Here is a 19485-nt window from a genome sequence, read left to right as displayed (position 1 = left end):
TTTCTCGACTGTTTTATGTTACTTTAAGACATAACCTACTATTCTTTGCTAGGATACTCGCCAAGACGGGCATGTTGACAATTTCTCAAGACTTGAACTCAAAATTTGTGCGCTGTCTGAGACGCGGCTTTCTGTGTTCACACTTCGATGAACTTACAGCGCACAAGTTCTCTTTCGCATCTTCTTGCTCTTGAATTTGTATATTATCAAGGCTTAAATTAGTTTGTTTAAACACAGATAGCAACGTGAGCTGTTTAGGTCTCACCTGCGCTCGTGCACTATCAACACCCGGATGATGACGGCGTAAATGACTGGTCATATTAACGCCTACGACACTCCTATTTAACATAGTTTACATAGAGTGACTGTTTTGTCCACTTTTTTTTTTTTTATAATCTTGATTTTTGATTTCTTATCCTTTTGCGCCCTCTATAGGCCATAACCAGCGACAAGTCAACATCAAGCTTAAAGAGTCAAGGCAGAGCATTAAAGTCGGCTAATTGACTAGTCTGTGCAAGACCTAGTATCGACAGAAACAGACATTAGCCTAACTCTGTCTGTCTGTTTTACACGTTATTTTTAACAAACTATATTATAGATGTGTATGCGTCGTCAGATTTAAGATGAACCGTGTTGCAAGTGCGTGCCAAACCGTTGGTGGAGAACTGTATGGTAACTGTATGGAACCGTTACACCCCTAGTAAGGTGTATTGGAGCTTTAACTAAACTCTGCAGGACGGTGGCCCTATCGACATTGTGCCGTGAATGAAAACCAAAACCAAAGTTAAGGTCATTTTGTAGGAAAAGTGGATGCAAATTCGTGTCCACTTGGCAGGAAATTATTGCCAAGAATTACCACTGCCGACAGTTAAAACAATTGTGCCTTGTATCTTCAGATAATGATTGTAGTCTACATGTCAACCATTATTATCTTTTTAAAAATGCAATTTACTAACCTGCGGACAATCCATGGTTGTGGCGCCTAAGGTTAAGACTGCTTCAAACTAAGACTTTGGACTTATCGCACTGGGAAAAGCATCAGCTAAATGACAAACTGGTTAATAGCCACCTCCTTCAGTTGTCATTGAGTAAGATTTTGGCAGACGCCTAGCACGTCTGGCCAAAGACGCAAATGTTAAAGACCTGAACATAATGTAAAGGTTAATCTGACAAAGAATCAAAGCATCTAAAAGAGAAATTGAAAATAAGCCTACAAAAAACTGCTTAATGAAAGCCAATTAAAACTTGGAACCTTTCACTGCAAATAAAATTAGCTCTAATCCAACCTTTAAAGTATTTCGCATACGGTTGATTTTTACCAGCAATTTCTGGTGCGAACAAAATGTATTTACAGTTAAATCAAATCATTGTGCACTATTCTTTATTCGAAAAATAGAACGTGTGCTGTGACCACCATGAAAATCATTGTGGAAATCAATAAAATTAAAAATATACATAAATAGAACAATCTGTTGTGATAATGGACATCAACATTCAGAATAAATACATTTAATACACTTGTGTGTGTGTGGCAAATGTTTTACAAAAGTAGAAAAATTTACCACTGCAGGAGAGTCACTAAACACAAAACACATTCCTAAAGTTGAAATCAATTATGTATAATAATCACAAATAAAATTAGCCACAAGGGCCAAAAACGTTAAATGTTAAAGTTGCAAACATAAATATGGAACTACTCTTTTCTGTATTCATTAAAATAGTATAGCTAATTATTGCGAAACGTTCTCTCTTCAGTCAGTCCGTGTTTCAAGACAATTATGTCTCACATTGCAAATAAAAACGAAGAGTAAGAATCAAAGTAAAGGCACTGACAAATGAAAAACCATAAGAAAGAAATACAGGCTTTCCATTGCAAAAGAGAGGAACCAACATGATGCCCGGACGTATAGTTTTGTTATCTGGTGTGGTCACGTGACACAATACTGTATGCATCACTAACGTGTTAATAAATATGGCCTTGACATGGCAGTAATAAATCAGCCCATTGGTAAAAACAGTAAACATAATCACAAATACATTGCTTTTCTACATTAGATCTCAATCTGTCCATACATCATTGTGACGGTTGCTCATGCTCATAAAATCAAATCTTTAGTCCATTTACTTTCTCCGCAAACTATCTTCCTGCAAAGTCCACCATGGCAGAAAAGGACATCTTCTTGCATTCAAGAAAAAAGGCAAGTGTCTGTTGAGAAAATACAGTATCTATTGGTGTGGTGTCAAGGAAAAAAGGTTTATAAAGAGAAGAATTTCAAGTACAGTACCTTGGGATCAGTTTGCAACTCTAATTACAAGAGCTCTCTCGTCTGGCATCAAGCGCCCTATAATAAAGACATACAACAAAAAATAAAAAAAATGAACACAAAGCAATACACCTTATTCATTAGAGTGACAGTTTTTCCTGCTTGAGGAAAACAGTCTGTTTTAATGTGACACTGAAACAATCAGTACGTCAACTATCATTGTCTTGACTGACGGCTTGAAATGAACTCCGAACTGAAGCTTTTCTGCCAGGGCTGAGTCTAAGAACAAAAGAATGTTCATTGTTTGCTTTCAGACATGTGTTATGTAATCTATTTTACATTTATATATGTGTATACTTGTGTTTCCATGTGTTAGTCTTGGTGATCAAACTCTGTTCCAAAACCTAGTAAGCTGCCTTGCTGTCTACTGACTAAATAGGCAGCATAAGTAAATGGAACAGTTCCAAATAGACAGTTCCAGTAAATGGCACACAGAAGACTTACAATCAGGTGTTAACCTGACGCTATCTTAGAAATACATAGCACACACAAATACGTGTAAAATAGGAGTTTTTCAACAATTTTTAGTAGGCCTACTTTTTCAACTATTTTTATTGATTTTTTCTGGTACTGAATGGATTATGACAATAAGAACGCAGCAAATTTAAGTTGCCTCCTGTTTAGAATAACCCTCTTATTGGGAAGTCGCCTACAAAGACCTAAAATGCCTCCCTCCAACGTAGGAAGCTTACTAAGTTTTGGAACATAGCCTGAGTGTGTGTGGCCTGAATCCAAACTACAGTGAGCGATCTGCCCTGTGCTTGCAGCTGGTATGACAGTTAACCATTACTCAACCCCAGCGTTCATTTTTCAGTCTGGTACACTCCACCTGTCTGGAACTCTATACGGCACCTGGCACAGGTAGAACACCCACAAAACGGGCCTGCTGTCTGGATTTGTCTTGCCATGCCATTGTAGCTCAGAACATTGCGCTCTTCTGAAGACGTATTAACTACCAGTGCACAAAGAGTTCAATTCATATTCAGAAACGGACTGTCTCAAAAAAAAGACATGCCTCAAGATACAAAAGAAACAAGTCTCTGCTCTTCAAAGGCAGGAGATTTTCTTTTTAGTTTAGTATTAAATACTTTGAAAAATACTTGGAGTCTTTAAAAATCCCTTAATACATTTTAATATCATATGATTGTGTCAATTATCATTTTTGTCACTTTTCAGCACTATGTGATACTGTATGTTGCCAGTGTATTTATAATAATTTAGAATTCTCTTCAGCAGGGGTTGGCAATCTTTTGGACATGATGTGCCATTTAGAATTTTTCTTTTAATTACATTTTTAGAGTTTAGTTCCAAAACCCATGCCTGTTATTTTCAAACCATCCTAAAGTCCTTGATCGGCTGGTTCAGGTGAGTCTGGATGGACAGACAGACAGAGGACAGATATACAGATAGACAGATATACAGATAGACAGACAGACAGACAGACAGACAGACAGACAGACAGACAGACAGACAGACAGACAGACAGACAGACAGACAGACAGACAGACAGACAGACAGACAGACAGACAGATAGATAGATAGATAGATAGATAGATAGATAGATAGATAGATAGATAGATAGATAGATAGATAGATAGATAGATAGATAGATAGATAGATAGATATACTTTTCAAACTTTGTTTCTAAATAAAAATAACTGAACTATTTTTACCCAATATTCCTGGTCTATAAAAATAATTATTTTAGCAAAATGTATGAATAAAAGCAGATCAATCTGCATAAATCAGCTTAAGCGCAGCGCTTTCATTGCATCACACTTGTGTTGGGCTTCCAATATAACTGAATAAAACAGGCTGATGTATTACTGCAAGTGGCTGTTTGGCATGCAGAAGCAAATTACCCATTTTTTTAAAATAAAACAACTTTAATATTAATATCTATATATAATATTAATCCCTCTTGCTATTTTTTCTAGCATGCCAGTTGTTACCCCTCCAGCACTGGCACGTGTGCCCAAGGTTGCCAACCCCTGTTCTATATAGAATTTACTGATTTATGTTTATATGCTGCTGAGGTCATGCTTTACTGAAGGACAAGGGAAGTTCGCCTTCCAGTAAGTGATGCATTTACTGGTTTTGAAGTCTGTTATTTGGCTTGTGACCCTTACTGACTATCAAAGTGCATGTTAAAGAAAAGTTCTGGATTCAAAACAAGTTAACAGCATGTGTGATATGCAGTCGATTACCACACAAAGTAATTCTGACTTGTTCCTCAGTTTTTAAAACAAAGAATTGTGTTCATAGTAACGCACTTACAATGGAAGTCTATGGGGCAAGATATTCCGGTGGATGTGAGGAAGAAATGTGCAGCTCGTATTGTTGTTAAAACGGAATTCTTCCATACAGAAACATGTTATTGAAAATGTAAATTGTATAATTCTGTGCAAATGTATATACACTGCGACTGTAAATGCATATTTTGCTCATTTATACAAACTGAAGGACGAGCCAAAATATTTTCTATGGTCATCGGCCATATTTCACAGATGCTTTCCGTTGAGCTTAAGTTATATGGAAACCAGAACCTTCTGATCGTGCACGTGTATCGGGTCTATTATCATGGGTTTGTGTTTGAACAAACACTTACCCTTGATGCTGTTGGAGAAAATTAGCAAACTGGCGATCCTTGGCATACAGCTCAATAATTCGAATACGGTCCTGGATTTCCTGTCATGAGAGTGGGAAGGTGAAAGAGAGGGAAAATAAGATAGACTGTTATGTAACAACATGAGCTGACCTCTCCGCGCCAGTCCTCCTTTTACTTAGACGTCTAGACCACTTTAAACCAAGAGCAAAGGTGAGACAGAATCTTGTGAAGGGCTTCTTCAATTACAGGCACTTTTACTTCCCAGCAATTGATTTATATTCAAACTAATAAGTTTAAACTTTTTTTCTTTTGCTTACATCACATCTTGGAAACTTTTTAAAAGCATTCACAATTTATTTTGGCTAATATCAGAACATTTTATTCAGACATTTTAATTCTTTACTCTTGGTCCAGACTTCCAATCTTAAAATATGAAACCCAATCATAAAGATATTGTTACATTTTTACAAATAACTTAATAAAAATTCATATGAAATAGTTACCTCGTTAAACAGTTAAATTTTCTTATCAAATCAATTCAATTTAAATAATCTATTCAATTCATTGGCTTTCTTTTGACAAAACATTTGCTGCAACTGTGTTTCGCATGACTTTTTGTCGACTTTTTATGTGGGAAAGATCTATTTTTAATTATTCGTCAACTGAACAATAAACAACAGATTCAATACAGCACATCATTTGAGCTGTACTTCCATCCCACAGAACCTTGTACTAGACTTTCAATCCTAAAAATGTAAACTCCATCTAAAAACTATTGTTACATTTCACAATTTCTTTCAGTATGAATTCATACGAAATTGCCAGTTCGTAAAATAGTTACGTTCTCTTACGAGAGTTCCTCTCATACTGCGTAATATCTTACGCTATGGGGAAAACCTCTTTTCCACGAGATATTGAAGCCAAAAATTATCCTTAATTTTGAATTAATGTACAACGCGTTGCAGCAGCATGCAGACATAGGCAAGGCGGCTTGCGTGCCTATTGGCTGACCTGCGGCAACAGCAGCAGCCTATCGAGAGAGGCCCTGCGTGACGTCATATCCAATAGGGATACGCGAAGCGCCACAACGTCACTTCTGCCGAAATAGGTGTGGCCTTGACCTATAAATATAGCTTTATAAATATAGAGCCTTCAGGGAAAGGCCTTGCATCGAGTCAGAGCTGATGCGTCTGCTCTCACAGGCCGTCTACAACCTCGGCCTCGATCGGGAGGAGCCCGCGCAGCCTGCGCGCAACCGGCTGGACGGATGCTTCCTGCAAAACGACCGCGCCCCGTCGCAGTCTAGGTCCGCGCCTTTTCTTCCTGAGCTTCACGAAGAAGTCGCGAAATCCTGGAATGCCCCCTTCTCGGCCAGATTGAGTGCCTCTGTCTCTGCAGCATTCTCCGTGGTGGACAGTGCAGCTGTAGCAGCCCACCTTTGCCCACCCTCTGCTGGACGGTGCGCTCAGATGGTGCTACCCTCTAAAGCCTGCCGTGCGACTTCCGCCATGCACAGTCGCGCTTACACCACCGCTGGGCAGGCCGTATCAGCACTGCACACTATGGCTATTCTGCAGATCTTTCAGGTCGAGCTTCTCAGCAAAATGGACGAGGAACGACCGGAAGCTATCAGCGTGCCGGATTTAAGGAGCGCTACAGACCTGGCTCTTTGCGCCGTGAAATCCGCTGCACAAGCTATTGGGCGAAACATGGCTTTTCTCACCGTGGCTGAGAGACATCTTTGGCTGACGTTGTCGGAGATGACGGACTCGGAGCGCTCTGTGTTCCTCGACGCGGCAAATCTTCCCAGCTGGCCTCTTCGGATCTGCAGTCAAGAATTTCGCGGACAGATTCGTCGAGGTTCAGAAAACGTCACAGGCGATGAAGCACTTCTTGCCGAAGCACTCTAGTTCCGCAGCAGGTCGCTCAAAACAGCCGTCTGGTCAGAGCTCCCAGGCGCAGCCTCCACCCACCGCCGCTGCTCCTCAGCGCCGCCAGGCCCGAGACTAGAGACCGCGCTCTCGCTCTGCTGGCCGCCACCCCCCTGCACCCGGGCCCCGGCCAAGGATTGAGATAAAGCCCGAGGTCTAAAAAACTTCCTAGCCCCCCTAGGAAAACGATAGTGTTCAAATCCCGCTGCGGCCGGATTTCACCAAAACTTCTCACTCGTTCAGTTCAAAACAATGTGACTGTCCCAGTATATTTTGCAGTAAACAAGCCGGTACCACAACCCGCTTGCCTGCACACAAACGCCGCTTTTAGGGCGACCCAGATAAATCTCAAAAAGAGTGTATTTTCTGGTATTCGGGCCACGGCCGATGGTGTTATGAGTGTTATAAAAATGCCCACTGCTCAGTCCTCATTCCAACAGACAAACACAGCCCGCTACAGTACAGGGTTCGCACAAATGAAATCGACTGTGCATTAAACGTAGTGAATGTGCCCACGACACAGTGCCCACAAACATTACACGATACATCTCCCATGGTTTCTGTAAAAACGAAACCAACACATATACAGTCAGCTCAGGCCGACGGTGTTCTCTGTGCAGTGAGTGTGCCCGCTGTCCCGCGCCCACATGTTAAACCCCACGGGGTTCGCCCCGCTCGCTCTCTCTTCACAAATGGTCGTAGAGAAGCCGAGCGCGGCCAAGCTGCCCGGTTTGATCAGCGCGCCCCCCGCCTCGAACACTGCAAACACAGTGTTTACGTTTCAGCACACCGAAGCTCTTCGGTCGCCACTACGTTGCGGCCAGAGCCCAGATCTCATTCTACCTCTAGCTATTCATGCAAATGCGTGGGCAAAGCTTCCCGGGGTGTCAGAATGGGTGCTGAACACTATAAAAAGAGGCTATTCGCTGCAGTTCGTTCGACGTCCTCGCCGTTACATGGCGCATGTCGAAACTACGGTAAAAAACGAGGTAGCTCATCTACTTCGAGCCAAAATAGCGAAACTACTGAGCAAAGGGGCCATAGAACCTTTACCTCAGGCTCAGAGCGAAGGGGGTGTATACAGCAGATATTTTCTGGTACCGAAAAAAGACGGGGGTCTCAGACCCATTCTAGATCTGCGGCAACTGAACAGAGTGCTTGTGAAGCGCCAGTTCAGAATGCTTACAACCAGGAAAATCCTCGCGCAAGTTCACCAGGAGGACTGGTTTAGGTCAATAGATCTGAAAGACGCTTATTTCCAAATACAAATAGTGTCATGTCACAGGCGTTTCTTGAGATTCGCCTTCGATGGCCAGGCATATCAATAGACAGTTCTGCCGTTCAGCCTGTCCCTGGCACCCCATACATTTACGATGTGCATGGACGCGGCTCTCGCACCTCTGAGACTTCGGGGCATGCAAGTTTTGAACTACTTGGACCATTGGCTGATTCTAGCTCGATCACGCTCAGAGTTCATAGAACACTGGGCCATATTACTCGAGCATCTCGAGAACCTGGGTCTAACAGTCAATTGGGCGAAAAGTTTGCTGTCTCCCAGTCATAAAATTTCTTTTCTGGCACATTACTGGACTCGCTGTCCATGACAGCGCGCCTGTCGCCGGAGCACGGACTGAACGTTCAGCGTGCCGTGAACTCCTTCCGCTGCGACACTATAGTCCCGCTCAAAAGGTTTCAGAAAATGCTGGGCCTTATGGCCTCAGCATCTTCGGTACTCCAGCTGGGTCTGCTTCGCATGCGCCCACTGCAGTCATGGCTGAAAGCGCGAGTTCCACCTCTACCATGGGCCTCCGGTCTGTTTCGCCTCAAGGTCGATGTGAAATGTGTCTCAGCTCTGGAACTCTGGAAGGCGATCGACTGGTATCAGTCAGGCGTGAGTCCGGGGACTTCCTCGAGTGTGAAGGTGGTGTCCATGGACGCCTCCACCTCGGGATGGGGAGCACTGCCTGAGGGCAGACCGTTCTTTGGCCAGTGGTCAGAACGGGGAAAGCTTCTACACATAAACTGTCTGGAAATGATGGCAGTCGACAACACGCTGAGGCGTTTTTGTCCCCGAATAAAAGGTCACCACGTCCTGGTCCGATCGGACAACATGTCAGTGGTGGCCTATATAAATCACCAGGGTGGCGTCAGGTCCCGAAACCTTTACAGGCTGACGGAACGCCTCCTGGTCTGGGCTCAGCACAACCTGCTTTCGTTGAATCACAATTGACCTTTAATTTTCCGATTGGTTGATTTTGTGGCACACTTGTAACGCTGTTGCAAGTTGAGCGAGCGTGTGTGTCAAGAGATGAGCGCGCACAGAATTAAGAGGTTGAGAGAGAGAGAAAGGGACTTGACAGGAGCGCAGAGAATAAGTTTGAGAGACCACCTGTAAACTGTGTGAGAGGGGTTATTATTGCACGTTAATATGGATAATAGCAAATACATTTATTGAGCACGGAATTGTTTTTTTCTTTGCTCAAACGAATTTTTTTTGCTATTGTTAATTTCTGTTCAAAATATAATGCACTGTGCTTGCAAAATATAGTTATATGTGCTCAAAACTTACAATTACTCGCTCAGGATTGAGGGACACAAATAACGCCATATTGCCGCAGATCAGCAAATAGGCACGCAAGCCGCCTTGCCTATGTCTACAAGCTGCCGCAACACTTTTTACATTAATTCAAAATTAAGGATAATTTTTGGCTTTAATATCTCGTGGAAAAGAGGTTTTCCCCATAGCGTAAGATATTACGCAGTACTCGTTCCCTCGTTAGAGAGAACCGAGGTTACGTTAGTAACTGAGTACGTTTCTTATCAATTCAATTTATAATCAATTAAATTTCTTGCACATTTATTAGCATAGTTTTAATAAACTGTTTCGCATGACTTTTTGTTGACTTTTTATGTTGGAAAGATTTTTTAATTATTTGTCAAATGATCAACAACCAGGTACAATATAACACATGTGAGTTATATTACCATCCCATTTCTTCATTTTTCCAGACTTTCAATCAAAAAATGTGAAACTTCATCATTAAAGTATTGTTACATTTTACAAAAATGTTTGTACGAATTCATTCAAAATTGCCACCTCGTAAAATAGTCACGTTTTCTTATCAATTCAATTCATAATCAATTCAATTTATTAGCTTAGTTTTGACAAAACTTTTTCAGCATTGCTGTGTTTCGCATGAATTTTTGTTGACTTTATGTAGAAAAGATTTGTTTTTAATTATTCGTCAAATGAACTATCAAATATTGTAATATTTTACATTATTTTTGTATATACTTGCATAACTAAATTAAATGATCATTAAAAACGATTCCAAGTCTTGCACCCATTAACGCTCCACTAAATGTTTTATGGTTAAACTGAATTGCAGGTGTTAGTGAATAAAATAAAGTTTTCCTCTAAAACTGTTTAGTGCCTTCAGTTCTGACTGTTACATAAGAAATATGATTTATCTACCCATTAAGTATTGTTTTCCAAAGACGACATTCTTGACCATTCTCCATTGTTCAATGTCAGGATATATTCCATTGTGAATATATCAATCTCGCAGACTATGACAGTTTCATTGCTACAGGATAAGAGCGTTAGTTGAAGGACATGGAGTGTTTTTAGGAATGTTTTTGAGGAATATTCTCTGCAAACATGTAAAACTAAGTAATTCTGCAGACCACTTGCATAAACACACACAGCTGTACAGCTGTGTACACAATGCGTACCATGAGCGTCTGCTTATTAGTTTATTTATCAACAGACTCTTATAGTAATTCGTAACTATTTTATTTTTTTATTTATTTTTTTATATTCATTTGTACAATCTCATTCGTACAATCTACGTACACCCCCATTGATGGTTATGTTTAGGGGTGGACCTTCATGCTTACTTTTTTCTAAAAATCGTAAGTTTAAAAAAGGTTATGTGGCCGCAATTTTGGATTAATTTGTACAAAGTTTTGAAAAATTCATATGAAATTGTCACCTCATTTTCTTCACCTCAAATTTCTTATCAATTCAATTAATAATCAATTGAACTGGTTGCACTTTTTTTTTAAAAAACATTTGCTGCAACACTGTTTCGCACGACTTTTTATGTCAGAAATATGTATTTTTAATTATTCGTCAACTGAGCAATCAACTACCAGTTTCAAAATACTGTGCTACCATCCCATCTCTTCATTTTTACAAGGTGGCGATTTCATATGAACTCGGACAAAGTTTTTTTTTTCAAATTCATACAAAATCGCCACCTCGTAAAACAGTTAAGTTTCATTTCAATATCAATTCCATTGCACTTTTAGCTTAGTTTTGACAAAACTCTTGCTGCATCGCTGTGATGCGTGTTACTTTCTAAAGTTGACTTACAGTATGTCGGAAAGATGTTTTTTAAATGTTCTTGTTTTTTAAAGTTTCCTTGTCAAATGAAATGTGTCGTCTTTTAAGGTCTATTAACATACACACAAATGCATTATTTGCATTACCTCTTTCGTAAGTTCACTGTTCTCATAAATGTGTCGTATTTCCTCACTGCTGAAGTCCGTGGAGATCTCAGCGCTGCCGGTGCTGTACGCAGGGGAATCTTTGTAACGGCGGTAGTACCGATTACAGCCCGTAGTTGCTTCGCTTTCAAACATGGGATTGTACTTAGTAGCTCTTTCTAGAGATGGCACGTTCTCTGCATATCTGTGGAAATGTCAGGAAACAAAAGTCAGAATACAGACAACAACATCAATGCATCAGAAAAAAGGAGCCTTGGTGCTAATTTGGGAAACACGGGTTTGAATCTAATGCAAAACATGTTTCACTTCCTGTAAAATATCATCTCTTTACTATATCTGTCAATTAATTGATATATATGTGGATATACAAGAATTTTTGAATACAATGACCAAAAAAGATAATTAGATTGCTTCTAAAATGGCAAAATTGTGCCTCTCCAACGGTTTGTATCTAGAGCCAAAGATGCCCTTGCCTTGGGCTTGTAAAAGTAGGAGATCGTCCCACCTATTTATATCTGCCCAAAGGTCAGATAGTGTAGCCACGGAAAAAGTGAGTGGATTATCTTAGCCTGAGTGAGAGCGTCTCAATGTTCGACTGTCCTGGAATTCATTCCTCTATAACCTGTTGATCAGGATCACTGACAGAATCCCCTGCAGAGACGTTACGTCATCTTATGTCTGCCAAGATTTCCCTATCGCCCTGGTGTTGGTGAAGCAAGTATGCAGTGTTTATGTTAACAGAAAAGTCTAGATGCAAAAGAGATATAAATTAATTGTTTTAATAAATCAACTAATAAATACATAAATAATTGTATACTATTTTATAATAATAATCATCATAATGATCATAACTATTATTATCATCAGTGGTTTGGCTCTAATTTTAATTTATTATGATCGCGTTGTGAGTATTTGCAGTGTCTGTATTTGGTTGTGTTGCAAGTATTTGCAGCAGATGTGTAATCAAACATGTGTAATCAAACAATGATGTTTTCTTAATGTGCTGGTGTTTTTTTTTTTCTATTTGCATGTGTTTTCTTCAGTTGTAGTGTGCTGAGCTGTCTTGGCCTCCGTAATATGGACACTTTAACCACACTTACAAGTGTATGAACGAACAAACTGTGAAGTGTGTATAATATAGTATATATAATATTTTGAATGTCATATTAACTTTTAAAATTTCAAGTATTAGAACTAACTTGACTTGTCGGAGTCATTTTAGCAGCTTTAAACCGACTGGTCCCATGGTCATTTATAGTGCATGTTTTTAGTCAGGTCTAGTTCATCACAATATTTACACATTTTATATATGTTTTGTATCAAATTCAGTCACTGTTATCTAATACAGTATTCTTATCAATACTTCTTGGGGGCATTGCATGTTAACTAGAGCTGATAAATATAAAAAAATGGCATATCACCATATCAGCATAATGATGTATTGGATATAAAATGTTCAAGACATAGCTTGTGAGAGGAACAACTTGTTCGAAAAAGATAATTGATCCAACCTGCAGATCACTTGCCTTTGTTTTGTAATGACCAAAAAGAACACATTTTGTGTTCCGGCCTATTTGTACAACAAGGCCTTAAAAACAAAATATGCATGTTTGTGCCATGCCATTTGGTTTTCACACTTGGTAAATAAAGGAACCAAATAATCTGTGCTCTGGAATATACATATGGAGGGTATATTCCAGAGCACAGATTATTTGGTTCCTTTTTTAACCAGGTGAGAAAACCAAATGTCATATTTTTTAAAGCTATAAACATGTTGGGATACACACTTTTTCCTTTCTTTCGGGCCCTCAAAAGAAACACATTTCAGAGTGTTTATATTCACACCATTCATTCACTGCACTGACAGAATGATTCATGCTTCAAATGTACTTTACAACACCATACAGTCATTTAAATGAATTGAACTGGTATTAATAATCAACTTATCAGGTTTGTAGTCCACTAAGGAGTTCTGCTTGTTCTCAAGTTAATAGAAAAACGAAAGCCACTTAATGTCATACAAAAATATGATCTTATAAATGTAATTTGGAGCATTAAGAATGTGTTTGTTATGCTGCAAGCACAGTTCGTACCGTAAAGGGTCTTCTGAATCATCCGTGTCATACTGGTCTCGCAGAGTCCTGGCGAGGAAAAAGATCACACCCGACGCCACGAGGAGGAACCCTGCGACCGAGGCAATGGCGATGCCAACCACCAGCGGTTCTGACACATACTCCTCGCAGTGTTCGCCTCGATACCACCAGTTTTCACCGACTCGACACCTAAAACAAGTGACATGAGGGTTAGTGAATTTCATGTTTGCCCGTACTGTTCCTTTAAGAGTTGTTTTTACAGCACACACCTGCAGATGGCTCCCTTGCCAGGTATGATGTCACATTTCCCATCATTCTGGCAGAAGTCTTCCTGTATGTCACAGATACTCTGACATGGCAGGCTGTCCACGCTAAAATAGCCAGCATTACAAACACACTCCGCCTCGCCTGACCAGCGGTTGACTAAACACTGGGAGAACTCATTACACGCTTGGAATTTACACGCATCAGCCTGATCACCTACCGGAAAGAAAAAGACAAGAAATGGTGATACATTTTAAATTATGTAAATAGGATTATCACAGACAGTGTTCGCAACATTGTTAAAGAAAACAAAAGCTTGAATTTTTTTTTTTTTTTTAGTATTTGATAAGCTGAAATGAAATATTAAATATAAATCTTATATTAAAAAAACAAAATAATTATTAGAATGAAATAAAATGTAGAAATTAGAAATATTTCCCTCTATAAGAATATATAAATAATAATAGAACAACACTGGTTTGTGTTAAAAAAGAGGAGTTTTAAAAAGTTCTGAGACATTTAGTCTTTGAATGTATGTTGGTTTCATATATATATATATATATATATATATATATATATATATTTTTTTTTTTTACAAATATCCTGAATTATTAATACAAATATAATTAGGTTTTTAGAGTCGCAACACATGCCATTTTACACCTTGTAACTTTTTCAAATATTAATAAGCTGTAAAGTATATTATTGTTTTTTTGTTTAAACAATATTTAATAAATTGTTAATAGATTGTTCTAATTCCAGACATGCTCATCATAGAATACGTGTATTCAAGTCACTGTTTGTATGAATTGATTTATGTATTTTTAAAAAAATGCTAAAAATATCTAAGCACAAACATGAACATGTCATCAATTTATTGGATCTAGAGTCAAGGTGGAATAAATGCAATGACGTTCCAAGTATAGATGTCAGTTGGGAAATGTGACTATTCCTGTACAAACAACTGTAATGTATTACAATGCATTACAAATGTGGTGTCAAAACAAAGCTAATTTTCTGATTCGAAGGCTTCAGCATTTGGCCTTTAGAGATGCTGTGAGTTGACAAAGGAGCTCAGACAGAATTTACATGCCCACACACAGGGACACAAACAAATATGACTCACTTGTCTGGTGCGTTTAGAGCTGCACGTCTCACTAGAACTAATTAGCTCTAATCTGTCTGCAGTACAGAATCAATCCACCTATCACTCATCCTAACAAGGCCTAACGTTTTCCAAAGCCAGATTGGAATAACCCTAACCTTTATCGAAGAAACCTGCTCAATATTGAGGTGTATCTGTAAAATACCACGGTGTAGCTGTAAATGCACAGTTATCAAAACGTGCTGGCAAAATTCTAGGGTGTTTCTAGGATTGATATTTGGTTGCTAGCTTGTTTTGGGTCGTTGCATATTGAAAATAGGTAAGTCTATGAGATTTTTTGCCCATTTTAAAGCCTGTTCTATTAGAATTATTCAGTAGCCTTTTAGCACTGGTATCAATAGAAGAAAAGTTGGCTCCTGTAACATCCCTGTTTAGCACACTAAAACAATTATACTAATAGAAAAAACAAAACTATTGTTGCTTAGATTCAGACAAATTAAACATAAGTGGTGCACAAACTGTGATCTATATCTAATAGTACTAAATCCCAGTCATGACTGGTTCTAGTAATTTTAGGTTTTAAAAATGACTTCAAGTTGGCAGAAAACGCTTAATATGGCAGGGATCTATTCTTTAAAGAATCTAATAATATTTAGTGAATATTGTTGGCATCAGGCAATGGCAAAAATTTGCTGGTGTCATTAGCTAAATTTGTTTTCTGTGTTTTGTTTGTGTATATTTATGTCTTTTGAAGTACCTGATTCAACATCCAATGAATACTTGTCTATTGCTAGATTCATGGTTTGGTACGCTGTATTACAGAAGTCCTCTAAGATCAGATATACTGCTGTTGTCACTCCATTGGGGACTGGCTTGCCAAACTTCATTCTGCTGTTTACCACAATGCTGCCATTTCTGAAGTTTAAGATCTCTAAATTCTGGAAATTGCTGAGGTTGGATTGTAGATATGGCACGAGCTAGAAAAGACATACATTGAAAATAAGAATTAAAAGTGTATTCCAGAGAGCAGCAATACATGGCTGAGTCACACATACCTAGTTACGTTAATGGAAGTCAAGAAGGTGACTGAAGATTCTAATTCCATCAATGATCTCATTAATTAGAGTTCATAAAGACAACTATGTCAATGGAGTTAACGGATTGAATGCAAAGCCCCTGACAAACTCTACTGATGTTCTACAATAACAAACATCAACAAATCTAAACTGACATTGTCCTATGTGTAAGTTTAGAATGTGCTTTACGAAATAGTAAATAGTAATTTTGTCATTGTTGATGATATATTATATTATTATGAAAATATTTGTCATATTTTCCACCATTCACTATTCACTTCCATTGTATGACAAAGTGAAATGGTTACTTAGGCTATCAGTCCCAAACATTCCGTCTAACATTCCACTGGGTTCCATAAGGTCATTACTGCCAAGGAACATGTTTAAAGACAGTTGTCATTAATGACTCATAACCTTCTTACTGACGCTTTGCGTTCCATAAAGTAGAGCAAACTAAATACCTAATAACTTTTAATTCCTAGTTAATTGGCTATGGCTGCTTCTAAACACCAAATATAGGATCACAGAATGAATGGGACAAATATATCTTACCAGCTCCAGAAACTGCTGCTCAAGAGCCTTGTACTCAGTAGAGCTCTTGTTGAACAGATCTTCTGAAAACATCATGTTGGTGACCCTGAGGCTGAAAAACACTATTAATGCCCTTCCAGGACTGGCTGGCAAGGCAATACTTGCCAAGTCAGTCTCACGAGCGAACCCACTACCGGCATCTTCGCCATGGCTTGGTTCATCAAACGGGAAGATGTCAAATGAAACTTCAAATTCTGTTATATTGGGGTTAACTGGAGGAGGCACTTTCATAGTAGTACTGTCAGAGTTCACTAGTTCGGTAAGTAGGGTGAGGTCTGTGATGTCAGATCTTGACCCTACTGTGTGTTCTTGTACTGAGTCGTCTGAAGTTTCTCCAGGATTAACCATCTTGTCAGTAGGTCTGAACGTTGGTTTATAAAATGATGGTACCTTGGTGGAACTAACAGTCTCCAAATGTTCTGTAACATCAGGAATTAGAGACATCGTGGTTGAATTAAATATTGTAGTTGAATTCCCATCGTTGACATTCTCTAATGAAACAGGCTCCTCTGCAATAGTTGCAATATAAGTGTGCACCGCATAAGTTGAAGTCTCTGAAGTCGTCTCTTGCAGAACCGAATGTGTGGTTGATTGTGTAGGTAGAGGTTCTGTGGTTAATTCTAGTACAGGTTCATCTTCACCTATTGATGAATGTGATATCCGAGTGAACGGAGAGTCCTTTTCTGGAGAGAGGGAAGCTGAATGATCTAAACTTGGTCCATCAGTGGCAATTGTTGTTGGCGCTGTTGTTGCGACCAAGATCTCATCCACAACTAAATCCTCTTCCAAGAGTTTAGTTACTGGGCTTTCGGTAGGCACAAGCTTGATGCTTTCCATCTTCTCATCTAGAATCTTGACTTCTTCATCTAATCCTTCCACCTCTGTCCATAAGTGTACACGTAACTCTATGATCCCTTTGGTTACAGGCTCAACAGCTTCTGAATAAGTGGTAGAACCTTCCTCAGAAACTGTATCAATGTCTAGGATTACAGGTAACTGTGTGGTTGGAGGGATTTCATTTGACTTTGTTGTGGAGGCCAGCGTTACAACTGATGTACCAACAGTTTCCTGACTCTGTTTGTTGTCTGTTGAAGTAGTATACGTATTCATAGCTACTGCTGTGCTTGGTGGGATCACAGTGGGCGTAACAAATAGTTCTGTATAGTCTCTATCAGTAGGTGAACTGACTGTATCAGGACTTTGTGATGCATCTACATCTTGAACTTCTGCTGAAGTGTAGACATGTAGCAACGGTCGATTGGTCACATGTGTGCCCACAGTGGCAGATCCATCTGGAAAATAGTCATCATATTGTTCAGGGGCTACTTGGGTCTGCAAAGAAAGCTCAACAGTCAAAGTCTCCATAGTCAAAAAAACTGGGGCTTGGTCAGTTGTTGTGTAGTGAGGATGGGTACGAATGTCTTGTGTCACAAGATCCCTGTCCAATACTGTCTCATTAGGTGGAAGATCTTGGTGAGGACGTTCAAGCTGTTCCTCTATAGATTCCTGATCTTCCTGAGGTTGGTGTACCTCATCCTCGACGCCATCATCATCCTCATCATCCGTCAAGACTTCTTGTCGTGTTCCTGACACCCAAGGCCAGATGTCAGGACCTAGGTGATCCCCAGAGAAACCTGAGCCAGAGCCCAAGTCTATAAAATCACTTTGAGAAGTCACCACAACATCAGGAGGTTCTACAGGAGAAACTGGTGTCTCTTCTATCTTGAGAGGTGACTCTGTAAGTAAGGCAACTCCAGTTATCGTGCCTGTGACAGGACTGACTGTAGTTGCAGGCTGTAAGAATCCCTCTTCTTCAAGAATAACATCGTCTGAAACAAGAACACAACATTTTTAGAACAATGTTACTGCCTTTAATGGTAAAAAAGTATTCACATGAGATAAGACTTACTCTCCACACCAGGAGCAGGTGCACTGCTTGAGGTCTCAGATTTAGACGTAATCTCAATGTCCAAATTCTTCAAAGACACTTCTGCGGGAGATAGAGTGGTACTTTCCTCAAAGATGATTACATCATTTGCATTTGTATCCTTATTTTGTCCATCGATCCAGTTATCAAAAGTGTGAACAGGGTTAAAGAAGTCATTGTTTGCAATGAAGATGTCATTGTTGGATAATTTCTGCCCAGGAACATCTGGTGGTTTCTCGGAGGCAAGAACATTATCCTAGGATTTAATGATAAGTTAGTTAGTTATTTAGTTACTATTGACTGTTGAATAATATTTAAGACTTAAAGGTAAGCCAGAAGCCATTTTAACTTTCCATACTGAGGCCTACGCCCACTGAATGTATTTATGTCAGTTATCAAAATTGTGTCTCACTATTTGACCATCATAAAAGGTGGGCAGAGTGAAAAAAAAGTACACTTATGCTGTAAGTGAAACACATTTTCCTTAAACTTCTCACTGAAGAAACATTTTTTTTTTCCAGAGAAATGTCAGTGGACAAAAAATATATATATATATATTTATTTATTTATTTTTAAATCACACATGCACATGATATTCACACCATCCAGAGGATCTGTTCCTAAATGGGCCATTGGATGATGCATATTTGACCAGAAAACAGTTGTAGCTGTTCCATACACCAGAAATTAATATTTAACCTCCATGCAGATTTTGAATATGTCATGTTGTATACATAATGACTGGTTGTATATACATTCATGAGCTATTCACACCATTTTATTTTCATGCAAGTAACGAGTGAGGTGCTACTGGAACTAGATCACCGTCAGTTGCACACATTGGCCTCATTCATGAAACACGAGCAGAACGAATTTCTGTGTAAATCAATCGTAACAACCATTCTTACATAAGCTGTCACATTCAATTCAGTGCGACAATTTACATAAGAATGGTTTCATGACCAATTTACACAGAAATAAGTTCTGCTAGTATTTCTTGAATTAGGTCCATTGATCATTTAATACAGAACAAATGGCTTGACTGTCTACGAAA

The 19485-nt window shown here is 39.1% G+C and overlaps 1 protein-coding gene across 2 annotated transcripts in view; it reads right to left on the bottom strand.

The window, feature by feature from the left end:
* Positions 1 to 1364: 1364 nt before the first annotated feature.
* Positions 1365 to 19485, bottom strand: part of impg2b (interphotoreceptor matrix proteoglycan 2b) — a 30720-nt gene continuing 12599 nt past the window's right edge. For both annotated transcript variants that reach the window (XM_077226813.1, XM_077226812.1), the window contains 9 exons: positions 18414 to 18687; positions 16466 to 18333; positions 15595 to 15814; positions 13738 to 13948; positions 13469 to 13657; positions 11358 to 11559; positions 4933 to 5012; positions 2286 to 2342; positions 1365 to 2206 (listed from right to left, as the gene is read on the bottom strand). In XM_077226813.1, the coding sequence (XP_077082928.1) occupies positions 2306 to 2342; positions 4933 to 5012; positions 11358 to 11559; positions 13469 to 13657; positions 13738 to 13948; positions 15595 to 15814; positions 16466 to 18333; positions 18414 to 18687 (3081 nt within the window). In that variant the 3' untranslated portion in view covers positions 1365 to 2206; positions 2286 to 2305. The remainder of the gene's footprint in view (positions 2207 to 2285; positions 2343 to 4932; positions 5013 to 11357; positions 11560 to 13468; positions 13658 to 13737; positions 13949 to 15594; positions 15815 to 16465; positions 18334 to 18413; positions 18688 to 19485) is intronic.

Source organism: Siphateles boraxobius, unplaced genomic scaffold (genome assembly GCF_051911475.1).
Source record: "Siphateles boraxobius isolate OS27281-9 unplaced genomic scaffold, OSU_SipBor_1 13, whole genome shotgun sequence".
In the NCBI taxonomy this organism is placed as follows: domain Eukaryota; kingdom Metazoa; phylum Chordata; class Actinopteri; order Cypriniformes; family Leuciscidae; genus Siphateles; species Siphateles boraxobius.
Note: the sequence above shows the minus strand (reverse complement) of the source record. Positions and strands in the feature narration are given on the sequence as shown.